The sequence below is a fragment of the Aulonocara sp. 'chitande type north' Nkhata Bay genome, linkage group LG15 (genome assembly GCF_057382095.1).
Source record: "Aulonocara sp. 'chitande type north' Nkhata Bay isolate Kocher_YH1m ecotype deep benthic linkage group LG15, A_spYH_male_GT1.1, whole genome shotgun sequence".
NCBI classification, from domain to species: domain Eukaryota; kingdom Metazoa; phylum Chordata; class Actinopteri; order Cichliformes; family Cichlidae; genus Aulonocara; species Aulonocara sp. 'chitande type north' Nkhata Bay.
The window spans coordinates 42,629,146-42,645,720 of NC_141358.1; the positions used below are offsets into that span (position 1 = coordinate 42,629,146).

The window sequence follows — 16,575 nt, forward strand, 5'->3', positions numbered from 1 at the left end:
TGCATGCAGATGCACACGTGCATGCTTATCTAGACTTCAGAGGACATTATTGACTCATAAGGTGGAATGACACATTTCCACCACACAATCTTTAAAAATATGTCCAAACCCCTGAACTTGAATATCTCTCTGGAAACAAGGATGAAGTTGAAGGGAGTTAAATCTGTCAAATTTAGAGTTTGGCAAGTGAAGACTGTGTTGGTGTGGCTAAAAACAAACCCTCCTGTGTGGGTGTACAGTAGCACAAACCACAGTATAGGTCGTTTGCACCGAATGTTCTCACTTGGTGGCCTCAGGAGGTTTCAGTAAAACTCTGTGTTGACAGTCTGATCCTGGTTGATGAATTCATGATTCTAAACTCAGTGAACAACAAAACATTTCCTGCTTGCAATCCTGACAACAACTGTTTCTATCAAAAAGACATTGATCTTTTAGTCTAACTGGCTCGGATAACTGGTGGTGGACTTTAGACATCAAACGAAGCTAACTGGACACAGACACTAATGTCTGCTCAAGCTCGAGGTTATTGGAGGTCTGAACCGGACGTCGCTCTGGCTGGGAACCCCCAAACATGCAACATGCTTCACGTCTTGTGTCCTACTGATTTATGCTCCATTACGACTGTGAAGTGACATCTGGAGCCTCAGTATTACAGTGAAATGCTATACAACATTTTAAAAACTAAATACAGTTTTGACGAATTTTGCTGCACCTCACTCGATAAATTATATATCAGCTACACATCATTCTCTAATGTTACCATAATCTCATACATGTTTTCACCACTAACATTATGTTACGAGACTGACACCCCCCCAATAATACAACTCTGTGAACATAGTTAAGGCACCGTATAAAAACTATATTAGTGATAAAAAGTAGCTTTTGCAATGCTTTCCTGCCACGTACTCATGCACACTGGCACATGTGCACACTCTTAAGGGCACGCAGGTGCAGACCTGCGATGTCTTCTTATGGCTGGAGGAATTATTCTGAAATTGATTCAGTGATGTCTGTGTTGGCATAACTGTGAGTTTGTGAGTGCTGCAGCTTTACAAACACACCACACCAGCCCTCGAACTGAAAATGGAGCATCTGCCGCAGGCACAGGCATGTTTCTCATCATTAGACGCATACACAAATACATAAGCTCTACAATCTACAGTACAAACGTTCTTTCGTGGTGTGTTTGTTTTCATACTTTTGAATCACAGTGGATGCAATGAAACATTTTTTTCAGTACTGATGTAAATAAAAACACTTTCATAAACTAAACCATAAAAATCTACAGTCTCCTTGCTTGTGAGCAATATAAAATTACACACATATATTTCTGCTTACCTTATAGTTGGTTTTGTTAGCCACTAACACAAACCTACGACTCAGGCAGGCATAAAGAAGGCGCTCAAGAGATGGAGCACTTTCGTATCTACATATAGGCTACAGTAACTTATTAGAAGAAAAACAAACGTAAATGAATGAAATGAAACCAGGTTTTAGGCACTTTGTTACTGGCAGCTTGTCATTGAAACATAAACATTTCATCTCACATCTGAATAAACAGGTTTTTCTGAACTAGCTTAGCTTTTGCAGTTTACTCCATCTGTGCCAAACTGTTTAGCTCACAGAGTCACTGTACACAGTTAACAAGTGAAGCCATTGGATTATGATTGTTTCTGTATTCTGGTAAACTTGGAGCATGACTGTAATGTACAGTAAATAACAGCAGAATAACCAGTGTTTAGTAAACAGTGAAAAGCTCCACACTGCAGGTTTGATCAGTAACAACAGTAACTCAGTGTAGTCCTCTAATTAACATGTGGCTATATGAGTCATTTAAACATCCAGCACCTTCCCTCCCTCTCACTTGCCCTCTCAGACTTCTCTCTCATGAACATGATGTTCAGCAGTGCTGCAGCGCCATATAACTGAACCAGGGGAGCAGAGTTGCAGCACTGCTGGTTGGAAATGGTGTCAGTGGTTCATTAATGATCGGCCCTCGCAAATTATATCAGCTCGGCTCATAAATATGTGTTGCAATCGATCCATGTGACTGCTCTCATATAAAACAGTGCTGTATTCCTGCTTGTTGAACATGTGGAATTTATATTACTGACTGTTCATCTACGAGGATGGTGACATTCACACTCTGTCACTGTAGCTCTGAGGAGACATTATAAACATTAATCCCTTTTATTGATTCAGTGCGACTTCACAGTGTTGTTGGGAAGAGATAAGATTTAGTTTTTACATTTACACTATCAACACCTTTGCACTTATCATCAACACAGAGGCACCGTCAGCTCTGTCTTTCTCAGATTTACATAATATAAAAATATCTTATGAGGAAAATGCGTTTCTACATCTATTTTAGGCTCTCTGCTTTGTATCGTACTTAGATTTGTTTTTTTGAGTTCATCACTTTTTTTGTATTTTCTATTCTGCCTTTCTGAGCTATTTTGTTTTTCTGATATAGTGCTTATGTTACTATAGTGCTTATGTTACTATAGTGCTTATGTTACTATAGAGCTTATGTTACTATAGAGCTTATGTTACTATAGTGCTTATGTTACTATAGAGCTTATGTTACTATAGAGCTTATGTTACTATAGAGCTTATGTTACTATAGTGCTTATGTTACTATAGTGCTTATGTTACTATAGAGCTTATGTTACTATAGTGCTTATGTTACTATAGAGCTTATGTTACTATAGTGCTTATTATACTATGTGATTGACTGTTGTTGTAATTGAAGCCCTGAGTGTAGAGCAGGTAAGATATAAAGTTTAGGGCTGGGTATCGTCACTGATTTCTAGAATCGATTCAATTCCGATTCACAAGGTCCCAAATCGATTCGATCCACGATTCGATTTAATTCGATTCGATTCGATTTAAATCTGGGAAATTTTGACAGTCAGAGATATAATTCAGATCAGTACATTTACATATTTTTGTATCTATAAAAAGGAAGCTGACACTCGCAAGACTTTATCCAAGGTGTGAGCATCACAGCAGATGCCTTTGTGTCAAAGTAGCTGAGGATAAAACACAGAAAAACATGAAGGTTTTCCTGGCCTGGGATTTTATAAAAATATTCTGCAGTACATCAAAAACGAAAGAAAACCATTAATTAATGAACATTACCTCTGACGTTACAGCGGTTTTATTAGACACACGGCTAAGCATTTTGCATTTTGAATAATATTAAAAAGTTTAAATTTGTTCAGTATTGAACAGCAGAAATGAGGTTTTCTTTTCGGAAGAATGTAAAAGGGAAAAAAACAGCGGCCGACAGCCTGTAAACAACAGTAGACTTGTGTGTAACAAGCAAGCGAATAATGAAGAAAGCGAAACTGTTCGAGAGAGGGGGGGGGGGGGGGGGGGGAGAGGGGGAGGGAGAGAGGGAGAGAGAGAGAGCTGCGCATCGCAATGGAAGCAAAACAGTAAAAGAGTGAATTCATGACGATGTTTATGTGAAGCGTTTGGATCTTCTTTTGCTGCTGGTTCGGTCAATATTGTTTGGAGAGAGATCAAACTAACAGCCTTAGAATCAGCGCATAAAGGGCGTGAACACAAAGCGCGGACCCGGATCAGCGAGCTGTCGGCTTTCAGCCCCGACTGTGAGAAAGGCGACATCTAACTGATTCTGATCCGCGGGTTGCGCTGTGTGTTTAAGTCTATGTGCAGAATCCCTGTACCTGCTCTCATTTACTGTTTGGTGGTTCTTGAAATTTTGTGAGATGTCACCAGAGATTCTGGCATTTCGGACAAAATAAATTTATATTAAAAAATCGATTCAGGATTTTAATGAATCGATTTTACGTTATCCAAGCCAGAATCGATTTTAATCGATGAATCGATTATAAAAACCCACCCCTAATAAAGTTGCATCCTAAATTCCATGCTCATGCAGAGTGTTTAGTTTATGACTTTTTCACCTGGTCATTTCTTGATGAACAGATGGTCTTTTAGGGTTGACCAAGCTGGTACCTTGACTCTGTTCTCTGCAAGATGTTGCAAAAAACAAAATCATATGGAGACAATATTGGACACAAAATATATAACAATTTAGTTAAATGTAGCATTAACTCATAGTTCTTGCTAAAGTAAACCTTGTATTCTGATTCATCACAGCAGCAGTTCAGTTGGATGATGTCAGTAACTGCAGCAAGTGTCTTGCTGACTGAATAATTACATCTTGCATAATCTGAAACAAACACATAAAGACAGAAACAATTTATAAATTAACGTTTGATAAAATCTAAGAATTAATCATTTATTAGATACCAATATGAATATGTCTACCATAAAACTTGTGTGGAGCGAAGTTACATTCAATCAAGATGGTCTGGCATGCTACAACTTTGTACACTGTAAACCCCAACAGTCCACCTGACTTATAAAGTTTGTGGATACAACAATTAAAATGCGTCACAAAGTTGAAACAACTTAAAACTTTTCTGTTCTCTTAACGATTCAAACAGTTATAATTGTACATGGCTTAGAAGTTAAGAGTAAATACTGCTTTTTTAATTATGATTTTTGAGTAAATGTTTTTTTTTTTCGAGCTCCGCATTTGTACGTCATGACGTCATGACGTTTTCTCTCTAACCTGAACGACGTTGACAGAAAATTCTGTTCAATATGGCTGCCCTTCTCGAGCGACCGGAGAGCACATTTGGAGAAACTTGTAAGTAAAACGGAACCTTCGTTATGTTTATTTTTTCCGTAAAAAAGCAAGTATATTAATATGTTGCAGCCATTAACTTGTTTTTGAATGCGCCGTTGTGTTAAACAGCACAGACCCAGGTAGTGAATTGTTGTTCGCTGTTGTTCGCGCTCTTTTTCAAACCGATGATATCGTCAGTTTTACAGTTTTAACCGATTAAAACACAGTTTTAATAAGAATTGCACATAAAGAAAGTGTCTTAGTGATATTTTAACGACCCATTGCCAACGCAAGAAAGTTGGCGTTTTTACAACAGCAGCCTCATTGTTCGGCCGGGTTTTTTTCTTCTTCTCATTAGCATCATTCAAAAGTGACTTAGCTAGCAGTGGCAACTTCTATCTTAAGCAGCAGCCTGTAAAAGAAGTAGTTTGTAAGTAGAAGTTCTGTGTAATATTACAAGTATCTCACTGATGTATTATGTACTATTGCATAACAATGTGTCTTTGCAAAGATTTATCCCGCAGTTTGGCTTGGTTTTTTAAAATAACTGCAGTGTAAATTCATATGTATTCTGTGCTTTTTTTTTTTTTTTCTTTTTTTTTTCCCCAACTTAACAGAATTTATACATGGTGAGACAATGTTGATTATATGGTAAAAACTTAAAACTAAAAGAGGGTTACTGTTTACCATGACTAAATGGAATGATGGCCTGTGACTTTGTAACATCTGAAATTCTTACCTATGTTTTGGACTGTTGGATGATCGGCCATAGAATTCAAGACTGCACTCAAAGTAAACAGCAGTAATTGTAAGGTTTTTTTTTTACCATGCTAAGTGTTTATTTTGTCATGAAATGCACAGTGTACTTTTGAAATTTTTGAAAGCTGTAATGATGGCTGAGTATATAATTATCACTGACCATAATAAGGTTAATGGTATGATGTACAGTGTTTTTATATATGAGACGATTCATTTTTTAAAAATCATCTCCATTCCTTGTTTTATTCATAGGATGATGGCAGTATCCCAAAAGTTCCTGCTGAGAGTTCACCTCACCACAGATGTTGTTGTGAAGGTTTCTCTAACTAAGCGGCCTGAGTCGGTGGAAGAACTAATCACCATACTCCGTGAGAAGCTCAACCCAAGGCTGGACTTTGAGTTTACCTTACAATACGAAGACCCCGACTTTAATGGGCAACTTACCTGCCTACTGGATATTCAAGAGTTGCCGGAGAAGGGCACACTAAAAGTACTGAGATCTGAAAGTGATGTCAGTTCTTGTGCAAGTTCTGATACAGACATCCTTCCTCATGTGCCTTTAGCTCAGCGTCTGAAGTGTTGGCCTGACACTTTCCCAGTACCTACCTTTTCTTACGAAGTTGAACATCTCCTTGAGGAGGGAAATAGAGCCTTTGAGATGTTTGGAAAACATCTGAAGTTGACTCGAGCCCAAAAGCACAACATCTTGGAGACCATGGCTTCAGTGATGCACACCTTCAAAGCCTATCCGAGTGATGGAGATGTCGGTTTGGCAGCAGAAGCTCTTGTTACCACTCATCCATGTCTTAAAGAGCCTGGAAGTAGGAATGGAAGTTATGGTTGGAAGACCAGTTTAAAATTCAAGATGGGAAATTATCGCACCAAGCTAGCCAGATCTGGATGTGTGGAGGTGTCTGTCAACGCTGGCAGGAGGAGTGTTAACAACCCTGAAGGAGAGCATCCCCACTCAAACATAAAAAGAGCCAGAAGAGCTGAGGTGAACTACCTCCCAAACTTTCCAAGAGGAGAAGATCAGGTCAGTTTGGAGGATATGAGAGTCCAGATAAAAAATGAGGTTGAGAAGACTGAGCCCAACAAAGTAATGATTGAAAAACTGATGCAGACTACCTTCGCACTTCGTCGCCATGAAATTGTTCAAGACAACCCAATGGTAAAGAACTTCTTAGAGAAATGGCCTGCTCTGCGGTTTGACTCGCAGGTATCTGTGCTTTGATTTTTTTCTTCTTCTTCAGTTTAACATGAAACAATGCAAGTTCAGCAGATCTCTTCAGATTCAGATAATAAATAAATAACACATAAATAAATAATAGATAACAAACAAAAATATATTTCAGCTTTGTGATACATTTGTGCTTGTGGTTCGGGTCCAATTTAAAGAAAAAAAAAATTCATAGGACATCTATAAAGCAAGGTTAGACAGAAGTTGGACAATTCCTCTTTAATGATAAGATGTAAATTTGGTCAGTAATTTGGCTTCATGTTGGATGTTTTTGTCCTGTTTTATTTTAGATTTGTGCGGAGTTCCACCGAGTCACAAACATTAACCTGCGGAACCAGTTCTACGCTGAACTTGACAGACACACACCACGACTTATGGCTCTATACAGACAGAAGGCTGCACGGACTGGCAAGATATCAGAGGCTCTGCGAACCATCCTGAATCATTATGATCTTCAGGTGAATATTGATAATGATAAAATTAACACAAATTAAAAGTTTCACTGATAAAAACTCAATTTTTCCTTGCTTTGAACATCTGTGTTTTATACAGATTACAGCTCTGATCTGGTATGTTACTTTAAAATACTGTGTAGGATTTTTGTCAAATGAGTAAGATACAGACTCTTTGTCATAAGAGACAGAAAGGTTGTGTCTTAAAAGAAATGTCTCCAAAATTATGTAGAGTCACATGTCATGCAGTTTCATAAACATGTATTCTCCCCAAAGAATGACACCTGAAAACTTTGTGTTCAATGAACTTTTCTTTTCCCTTTTTAGGAGGCACCTGATATCAACGTGAAACGCACTGCAGTGCTTCGTGCCCTTCCTGTATACCTGCGGGAGGAGGACCCAGAATTCTTTAAGACATGTAATGTAAGTGTATTTTTGCATCACTTAAATTCTGCCAGTGAGATAAAACACCATGGATTTTTTTAAATACAATTTAATACCCTAGCAGCTACCAAATTGTACAAGCAAAATACCCTCTCTTTAGAAAACCCTCACACACACACACAGGGTCAGGGGCAGGGCACAGGCGTATCACAGCACTTCGGCTACGCTGCAGGTGGCCCCAAAAACAAGGCTGAAGTCAAGATTTAGTTTATTTTTGAGATAAAGTCATAAAATAAAAAATTACTTCTTTTTTTTTTTTTTTTTAGAAAAATAACAAACATACTAATTATGTAATGCAAGAAGCTAACGCATTAATGTACATTTTTCAAAAAAGTAGAGTACCCTAACCCGTTACAAAGTAACCCACTACACTGCTGAATTTTTTGCTAGATTACAGGTCTTGCTTGTCACATTCTCTCAAACCAACCTTACTTATTGATACTGTGTCTATTCCAGGCGGACACATTGGATGAGTCGACCCTCATTGACACTCCAGTTGCCCTTCTCACAGTGGTTACCGACGGCGCTTCCCAGACCAGTCCAGTCCATTTTACTTCCTCAAGCATGGCCATTGTGGTGGAAGGCGACTTGGTGATGCGTGATATTCCCAGATTTGCAGATGCATTTGCCTTATTGTTTGGCTTGATCTATGCTCTGCATTTAGACTACCCCAGGAAGCTCGTTCACACATTTACCTTTGTCCAAAAAATCTTCATGGGGCTTGTTGACGGCAAACCTCTGAAACCCTGCCTACATGCTCTTAAAAATGATTTGTTGCTGAAAGAGTAGTTCTGGAAGGAATATAAGGCAATGTTTGTTAGGACATGCACTCTGTTACTGAGCACTTTGTTTTAAGCACTTTATTTAAAGCACTTTAAGTTTACTACGGACTTTGGGTGGATTTAACTGCATCAGTTTACCTAATTTTGCTCTGGTTATTTGGAAGATGATCATCTTTATTTGTACCCATTTTATAAAATTGTTTTTCATTTCTTTTTCAAACAAAAGTGATTAGTATTTGACTTTTTATTTTGAATTTATGTATTTTGAGAAAGATGCAATTAGGACTGATGTTGTCCTTTGTGATTTTATAAAAAGATACATGTTCTACATTGAATTTATAATGCTCACTTTATGGTGCCAATGTCCATGTTAGTGGTTTTATAAAAACACTAAGTGATGTTTTTACATTTCCATAAAAAATGTTAAATAAACAAAATGTAAAGTAAATGAATTTCTCTAATTTTTTTTTACTAGTCTACACGCAAACATTTAATAATAAATATCTTTTAATTAATAATCATATAATTTGCGTTTAGTTTGTAATATAATTGCATTGTGTTGGATCAAAATAGTAAACTACAACAAACACAAAAATATTAAAATTAAAGTATATAGTTTTTAAGTAAAGCTCAATTAATAAAATAAAAATATAATTTAAAATTTTTAAGTTAACAATAAATACAAATTTTGAGTACCCCATACTTAGAAAAGATGAGTTTGTGTACTTAAAACTTTTGAGGTAATCAGTTTCCACAAATGTTTTAAGTTCAGTCAACTGATTCGGGTTTACAGTGTAGTTGTTAAGTTCTGGCTACAAGTATACATACCCATCTTGTACATGTTCTTTAACATTATTATTATTATTATTATTATTATTATTATTATCATCAAAATCATCATCATCATCCTACCCAATTATCTGTTTCTTTTAATCAGAGTATGCTGTTTTAATGACTTTACAATATCGTTTACATTGTGTTCCTTACATTTTCCCCAATTGTATGTTATATTAATCCTATAGTTCCGTTTTAATATTTCTAATGTTTGCCTTGTTTTCTTCACTGTCTGGTCTGCCTCTGTCTCACCTTTATGGATGCATTTACACCTAAATGTCCCCAACAAAGGATGTTTTAATTCACCACTATTCCAGTGAAACACGAGTCTCCCATCTTCCTGCTACCGGTCTCGAGTTTTTGTTCACCAAAGCACACACCAACTTCATACTGACGGACAGATCACTGCCCTTTTGCCGCCTTGTCTGACCGTGTTTTGTGGCTGTGGTTCACTTCGCCTCACTCTTCCCCATTCTTGTCATTAAATCAGGCCGTTCTGCAACCATGGCAGCCATTCAATCTATGGCTTTATTCATGGTGTATTTTACCACTTCACCAAAGGCCGTTTTCGTTTACAACATTATATTTGCAGTGTTCGTCTATCTATCAATATCTGCGGAGTATTTTTTAACGAGTATCCTATTTTCTAAAGCACAGCATGTAAAGGGTAGCTCGGTTAGCAGGATGCTAGCATGTAGCGCTTAGTGAGACACGCCTCAGACGAGTTGAGCAAAGACCCCGTCTGTGTACTTTATACGTGAGCAACGGATTTAAATAAAATTAACGTTTCAAAAGACAAACTTGAAGATAAAAAACAATATACTTACCGGAGAATCGCCAGGGTTTGCCGCTTCCATCTTGCTGCTCCTAAATTCAAAACTGCCTCTGCAGTCTATAGTGCTTTTACTATAGTGCTTATGTTACTATAGAGCTTATGTTACTATAGAGCTTATTTTACTATAGCGCTTATTTACAATAGTGCTTATTTTACTTTAGTGCTTATGTTACTATAGAGCTTATGTTACTATAGTGCTTATGTTACTATAGTGCTTATGATACTATAGTGCTTATTTTACTATAGTGCTTATGTTACTATAGAGCTTATGTTACTATAGTGCTTATTTTACTATAGTGCTTATGTTACTATAGTGCTTATGATACTATAGTGCTTATTTTACTATAGCGCTTATGTTACTATAGAGCTTATGTTACTATAGCGCTTATGTTACTATAGCGCTTATGTTACTATAGCGCTTATGTTACTATAGTGCTTATGTTACTATAGTGCTTATGTTACTATAGAGCTTATGTTACTATAGTGCTTATGTTACTATAGTGCGTATGTTACTATAGTGCTTATGTTACTATAGTGCTTATGTTACTATAGAGCTTATTTTACTATAGTGCTTATGTTACTATAGTGCTTATGTTACTATAGCGCTTATGTTACTATAGTGCTTATGTTACTATAGTGCTTATGTTACTATAGCGCTTATGTTACTATAGTGCTAATGTTACTATAGCGCTTATTTTAGTATAGCGCTTATGTTACTATAGCGCTTATGTTACTATAGTGCTTATGTTACTATAGTGCTTATGTTACTATAGTGCTTATGTTACTATAGCGCTTATTTTACTATAGTGCTTATGTTACTATAGTGCTTATGTTACTATAGTGCTTATGTTACTATAGCGCTTATGTTACTATAGTGCTTATGTTACTATAGAGCTTATTTTACTATAGTGCTTATGTTACTATAGTGCTTATGTTACTATAGCGCTTATGTTACTATAGTGCTTATGTTACTATAGAGCTTATTTAACTATAGTGCTTATGTTACTATAGCGCTTATGTTACTATAGCGCTTATGTTACTATAGCGCTTATGTTACTATAGTGCTTATGTTACTATAGTGCTTATGTTACTATAGTGCTTATGTTACTATAGCGCTTATGTTACTATAGTGCTTATGTGTTACTATAGAGCTTATTTAACTATAGTGCTTATTTTACTGTAGTGCTTATTTTACTGTAGTGCTTTTTTTACTATAGCGCTTATGTTACTATAGCGCTTATTTTACTATAGTGCTTTTTTTACTATAGCGCTTATGTTACTATAGTGCTTATGTTACTATAGTGCTTATGTTACTATAGTGCTTATTTTACTATAGCGCTTATGTCACTATAGCGCTTATGTTACTATAGTGCTTATGTTACTAGTCCCCTAGTCCAGAACCCTTGCTTTAATTAAACGTCCAGAACGGCTGAACCGGGGAGGTGGAGAGCTGGCGGAGGGGAAACGACCCTGAGGGCCAGGCTGGCACGGGCGGTCAGGAAAAACTGAAGATAGCTCGGGCCCCGCCAGGTGTGGGGCGCTCCCAGAGGAAGAAGCAGGGTTGTCCAGTCCAGTGGAAGGCGGGCGGCCACGGCGGGGGGCCTGAGCCAGCACCACCTGGTCATCCAGAAGCACATGTGCTGGTTTAAGTCTGTCAATAGAAACAGACTCCCAAAATCCAAATGGAAATGCTTCCGGCCCGGTTGAATAACCCGAAAGGGGCCGTCATACAGTGGACGCAGCGGAGGCCTATGAGCGTTATGCCTGACAAAAACAAACTGCGAAGAGTCCAACGACCTCGGAACAAAGGTGACAGGCACACAATGGTGCACTGGGCCAGGAAGAGAAAACGAGTCTCTTGGGGGACGGAGAGACGGCACAGAGGGAGCGAAGCACGGGGGTGGGCTCTCAGGCAAGAATTCCCCAGGGACCCAGAGGGGCTGACCAAGGACAAGTTCAGCCGGGGAAACCCCAAGGTCTTCTTTAACCGCGCAGCGCAACCCCAGTAAAACCCATGGAAGGCGGTCAACCCAGTTGCCATCTGTGAGAGAAGCACGGAACGCGGCCTTAAGCGACCGGTGGAAATGTTCGCACATCCCGTTGGCCTGCGGGTGGTACGCAGTGGTGCGGTGAACCTTGACCGCCAGGCCGTCAGCCTTGGCAGACCAAAGCTCGGAAACGAACTGGGGGCCCCTGTCTGAGGTAATGTCGGCGGGGGGACCTAAACGCGAAACCCACGTTGACAAAAATGCCCTGGCCACTGCTGCTGCTGTAGTGGACGCCAGAGGCACTGCCTCAGGCCAGCGGGTTGTGTGGTCCACTACAGTCAAAAGGTGCGTGAAACCTTGTGACTGCGGCAGAGGACCAACCAGATCCACATGCACATGATCAAAACGCCTCCCTGGAACGCGGAAGGATTCGAGGGGCGCCTGTGTGTGCCTATGGATCTTAACGCGTTGGCATGGGATGCACGCGGCTGCCCAGTCTTTCACCGATTTACGAAGGCCCGGCCAAACAAACCTAGAGCTGACCAGCTTGACCGAGGCCCGGACGCCTGGATGAGAGAGGGCGTGTACGGAGTCGAAAACGCGACGACGCCACGAAAGGGGAACTACAGGGCGTGGACGGCTGGTGGAAACATCGCAAAGCAGGCTAGGCCCGCCGTTCCACACTGGTCTGTCCTCCAGTACAAGGCACGTTTGCGCAGACCGAAGGGCAAGGACGTCTGGGTCGGCCTGTTGGTCAGTGGCCATAGCCTCAACGTCTATGCCAACATAAACAGGAGAAACCACCACGCGGGATAGACAGTCAGCCACGCAGTTGGACTTACCAGCCACGTGCTGAATGTCCGTTGTGAACTCGGAAATGGCTGCCAACTGGCGCTGCTGGCGCCCGCTCCACGGATCAGAGACCTTGGACATCGCGAATGTCAAAGGTTTATGATCGACGTACGCGGTGAAGCTCCGACCCTCGAGAAAAAAACGAAAATGCCGTGTGGCGAGGTGTAGGGCCAGCAACTCCCTGTCAAAAACGCTATATTTGCGCTCACTGTCTCTAAGTGTGCAACTAAAACAAGCCAGCGGTTGCCAGACACCGGAGACCCGCTGTTCTAACACTGCGGCCACTGCCACGTCCGACGCGTCGGAGGTCAACGCAATCTCCGCCGACGGAAACGGGTGGGCCAGCAGGGCGGCATTTGCCAGCGCGGTCTTGGCCCCAGAAAATGCCTGGATGTGTTCAGGGAGCCAATCAATCAGGTTCTTAGCTGTTTTACCCTTCAAGGCAGCATAGAGAGGCTGCAGCAGGTGTGCAGCTCTGAGAAAGCGGTTGTAGAAATTGACCATCCCCAAGAACTCCTGCAGCGCTTTAACGGACGCAGGACGCGGAAAAGCCGAAACGGCCCGGACCTTGTCTGGCAATGGAACCACACCGTCAGCAGAAATGCGGTGGCCCAAGAAATCCAGAACCGGCAAGCCGAACTGGCTCCGTGACATTATTCAAACGGCGAAAATCCCCACACGGCCGCCACCGACCATCTGACTTGGGCACCATGGGTAGCGGAGAAGCCCAGGCACTATTCGAGCGCTGCACTATGCCGAGGCGCTTCATTGCGGCAAACTCTTCCCGAGAAGAGAACAGACGAGGCAGGACCAGACGAGGCAGGACCAGACGAGGCAGGACCAGACAGTGGCGTGGCAGCCACAGGCAAGGGAGCCGGACCAGGCGAAGGCGATGCGGGAGCCGGACCGGGCGACGTTGAAGGCGATGCGGGAGCCGGACCGGGCGTGGGTGCAGCTGATACAGAGGCCGGACCGGGCAATGGCTGAACGGGTCCCTCGGACCCTCCAGCGGAGACGAGGAGGTGCTGGCCGGGCTGACCTGAGCCGCCAGCGGTTACGAGGAGGTGCTGGCCGGGCTGACCTGAGTCGCCAGTGGAGACGAGGAGCGGCTGGAGAGGTTCCCCTGATCCGCCAGCGGAGACGAGGAGGTGCTGGCCGGGCTGAGCAGAGCCGCCAGCGGAGACGAGGAGGTGCTGGAGAGGTTCTCCTGAACCCCCAGCGGAAACGAGGAGCGGCTGGAGGGGTCCTCCTGAACCCCCAGCGGAGACGGATGCAGAGCCAGCAGATGCGGGGACCTCTGGCTCAGCGGACGCTAACTGTAGCTGCACAGGGCACGCAGTTGGCTTGGGATGCAACGGCTGGGGCTGTGCAGGGCAAACAGTCTGTCCAAAGTCCGTCAGTACCACGCAGTCCTCAGCTGGTGGAGAAAGCCCACAAAGGCTTCCAGCTGAGGTTGACAGTGTCTGAGCGGGTTGCTGAGCTATGAACTGAGCTGGTGACAGAGGTAATGACAGAGCTAATAATGACTGAGCCGTTAACTGAACAGGCAATGGAGTAAGACGCTGAGGTGGTAACAGAGCGGATGACTGAGCAGGTAATGGAGCTGATAACTGTGCTAGAGACTGAGCTGGTGACAAAACAGGAAACTGTGCTAATAACTGAGCTAATGACTGCGCTATGGACAGAAGTGCAAGTTGTAGTTGTGGTTGTAGTGATGGTGGGTCAGCAGGTAGTTGAACTTGTGATTGAGCAGGTGACTGGCTCTTGGCTGCTCTCCTCCGGGGAACAGGAATGGGTGCTGGGCCTGGCCGAACACCAGCCATCCCCATCCGAGGAACAGATACGGGTGCAGGGACGAGCTGGGCTCTGGCTGCCTTTACCCTGGGGGCCGGTGTAGGTGCAGGAGCTAGCTGGACCTCTGTCGCTCCCACCCGAGGAACTGAGACGGGTGCAGGAGTCGGCAGGGTCACGGCTGACCTCACCCGGGGAACCGGAACAGGAGCAGGCAAAGGCTGGGTGTCCATCAACCCCACCCGAGGAGCAGGTACGGGCGCCGGGATGAACGGAGCCTCTGCCAGGCTGGGGACAGAAGCGGGGACCAGCTGGACCTCAGCCACCCTCTCCCGAGAAACTGATACGGGAGCAGGGGAAAGCTGGGCCCGCGCCGCCCTGGTTACAGGAACTAGAGTTGGAGAGCTGAGTTCAGGAGCAGTAACAGACACTGGGAAAACCAAGTTAGTGGAGCCAAACACAGTTTCAGCAAACAGAGACTTATGGCAGGCCAATCTTAGCAACTCTGCTGTTCTTAAGCTGTCCATGTTAGAGGTAGCAGTCTTTAAAACAGTCATCGTACAGAAAGATCCAGGCTTAGCAGAGTTAGAGTCTGTAATTCTTGGCTCAGAGGGAGGCGTTATAGACATAGAAGCATTCTCATAGACTGTTTCTAAATACGCAGGTTGGAGAGCAGCATAGTCCAGGAGTGAAGAAACACCATCCACAGTCTTATACTCAGCAGGTACAGGAGTATACCCATATGGAAAAGAAATAGTAAAAACTTATATGTGATTACTCATGAAAGTGGCCACTTTCATGAGTAAATCATATAAGGCTTACATGATTTACTCATGAAAGTGGCCACTTTCTCATTACTTTCATACATTGTTTTCGTAAGTATCCAAAACATACAAGTTTCATTATATAATTTTTCAAGGGATCTTATATCTGTTTTCACTCTTATATGCTTTACATACAAGTTTCACACAAGACAGATACAAACTTTATAAGATTTATATATATCTTTTCCATATGGGTACTCAGTAACACAGGTGGTGTCTGAGGCAACTGGGTGCGAAACTAACTCAGGAATAGTCAACCTGAGCTTCCCTAGCAGTTTACACATGACGGACGGTAACTTGTTGCCCTTAACCTTAACAACTGTGATGGAATGCACAGTCTTAGTGTTTTCCAAACCCGAGTTAACAGACTTCGCATCAGCTAGTGTTAACTCGAGAGGAGCAACATTCTTTATCCCTGGAGAAACAGAGTCAGAGCTAACAGACAAGGCAGGAAGAGTTAAATGTGACAGCGGGTCAAAAGCAACCTGAGGAACAGAAAGCGCAGCCTTTGAAGGTTGGAAGACACACAGGTCAGTTTCCAGGGGGTCCCCTCTGGTTTCAGCAGGAACAGGAACCACAGGACTGTTTGTTTTAATATTCAGTTCACAAGTATGCAACTCAAAATTAGTCTTTTGCTTCTCTAAGGTGAGATTATTAGCCTGTGTGTTAATTACTGCTGACCTGGGAGGAGCAAAGGAAAAACAGTCATTCTCAAACAGGGACGTGAGGGTAGGTAATGCAGGCTGTGGATTAACTGACCCAGAATTACCAGACACAGAGTTAACGGTCTCTGGGATGACACACACAGAACTGCAGTCTCTAGGGGGGCAATGAACTCAGTCTCATACTTAATAGGTGCAGAGGTGAACTTAGAAATGTTGTGAGGCCTGGAAACACAGTCATTTTCAAACTCACTATTCGTCTCTGATGAGTTACAGACGTGGAAAACTGCGGACTCAGGAACATAATATTGTCCGAGTCGGTCCGACTTGGAAGTGGCATGGAAGAAAGAGTCAGATTCACTCACCACCGGAGTTTGCTCAGTAACTTTAGGGTGGCGACGGCGTGAGCGTCGTTTTTTCCTGGGAACTGTGCCGTAAGTTCC

General features: G+C 42.3%; 1 protein-coding gene and 1 long non-coding RNA gene across 2 annotated transcripts; one reads left to right on the forward strand and one right to left on the reverse strand.

The window, feature by feature from the left end:
- Positions 1 to 3,889: 3,889 nt before the first annotated feature.
- Positions 3,890 to 10,067, reverse strand: LOC147313755 (uncharacterized). The gene is made up of 3 exons (XR_015125106.1): positions 10,008 to 10,067; positions 4,113 to 4,207; positions 3,890 to 4,004 (listed from the first exon to the last, which is right to left on the reverse strand). It is a non-coding gene; the product is annotated as an uncharacterized LOC147313755 (long non-coding RNA).
- On the forward strand, positions 4,376 to 8,784 carry LOC147313756 (uncharacterized). Its single transcript, XM_086263552.1, has 4 exons — positions 4,376 to 6,647; positions 6,959 to 7,126; positions 7,448 to 7,543; positions 8,021 to 8,784. The coding sequence occupies exons 1-4, from the start codon at positions 5,523 to 5,525 to the stop codon at positions 8,351 to 8,353; spliced, it is 1,722 nt and encodes a 573-aa protein (XP_086119678.1). The 5' UTR covers positions 4,376 to 5,522; the 3' UTR covers positions 8,354 to 8,784.
- Positions 10,068 to 16,575: the final 6,508 nt, after the last annotated feature.

What these genes read in the sequence shown, in the direction of transcription:
- LOC147313756 (XM_086263552.1), top strand. Translation starts at nt 5,523, where the DNA reads ATGCACAGTGTACTTTTGAAATTTTTGAAAGCTGTAATGATGGCTGAG. An exon ending in TGAATCATTATGATCTTCAG is followed by an intron (nt 7,127 to 7,447) that starts GTGAATATTGAT and finishes TTCCCTTTTTAG; the next exon opens with GAGGCACCTGATATCAACGT. An exon ending in AATTCTTTAAGACATGTAAT is followed by an intron (nt 7,544 to 8,020) that starts GTAAGTGTATTT and finishes TGTCTATTCCAG; the next exon opens with GCGGACACATTGGATGAGTC.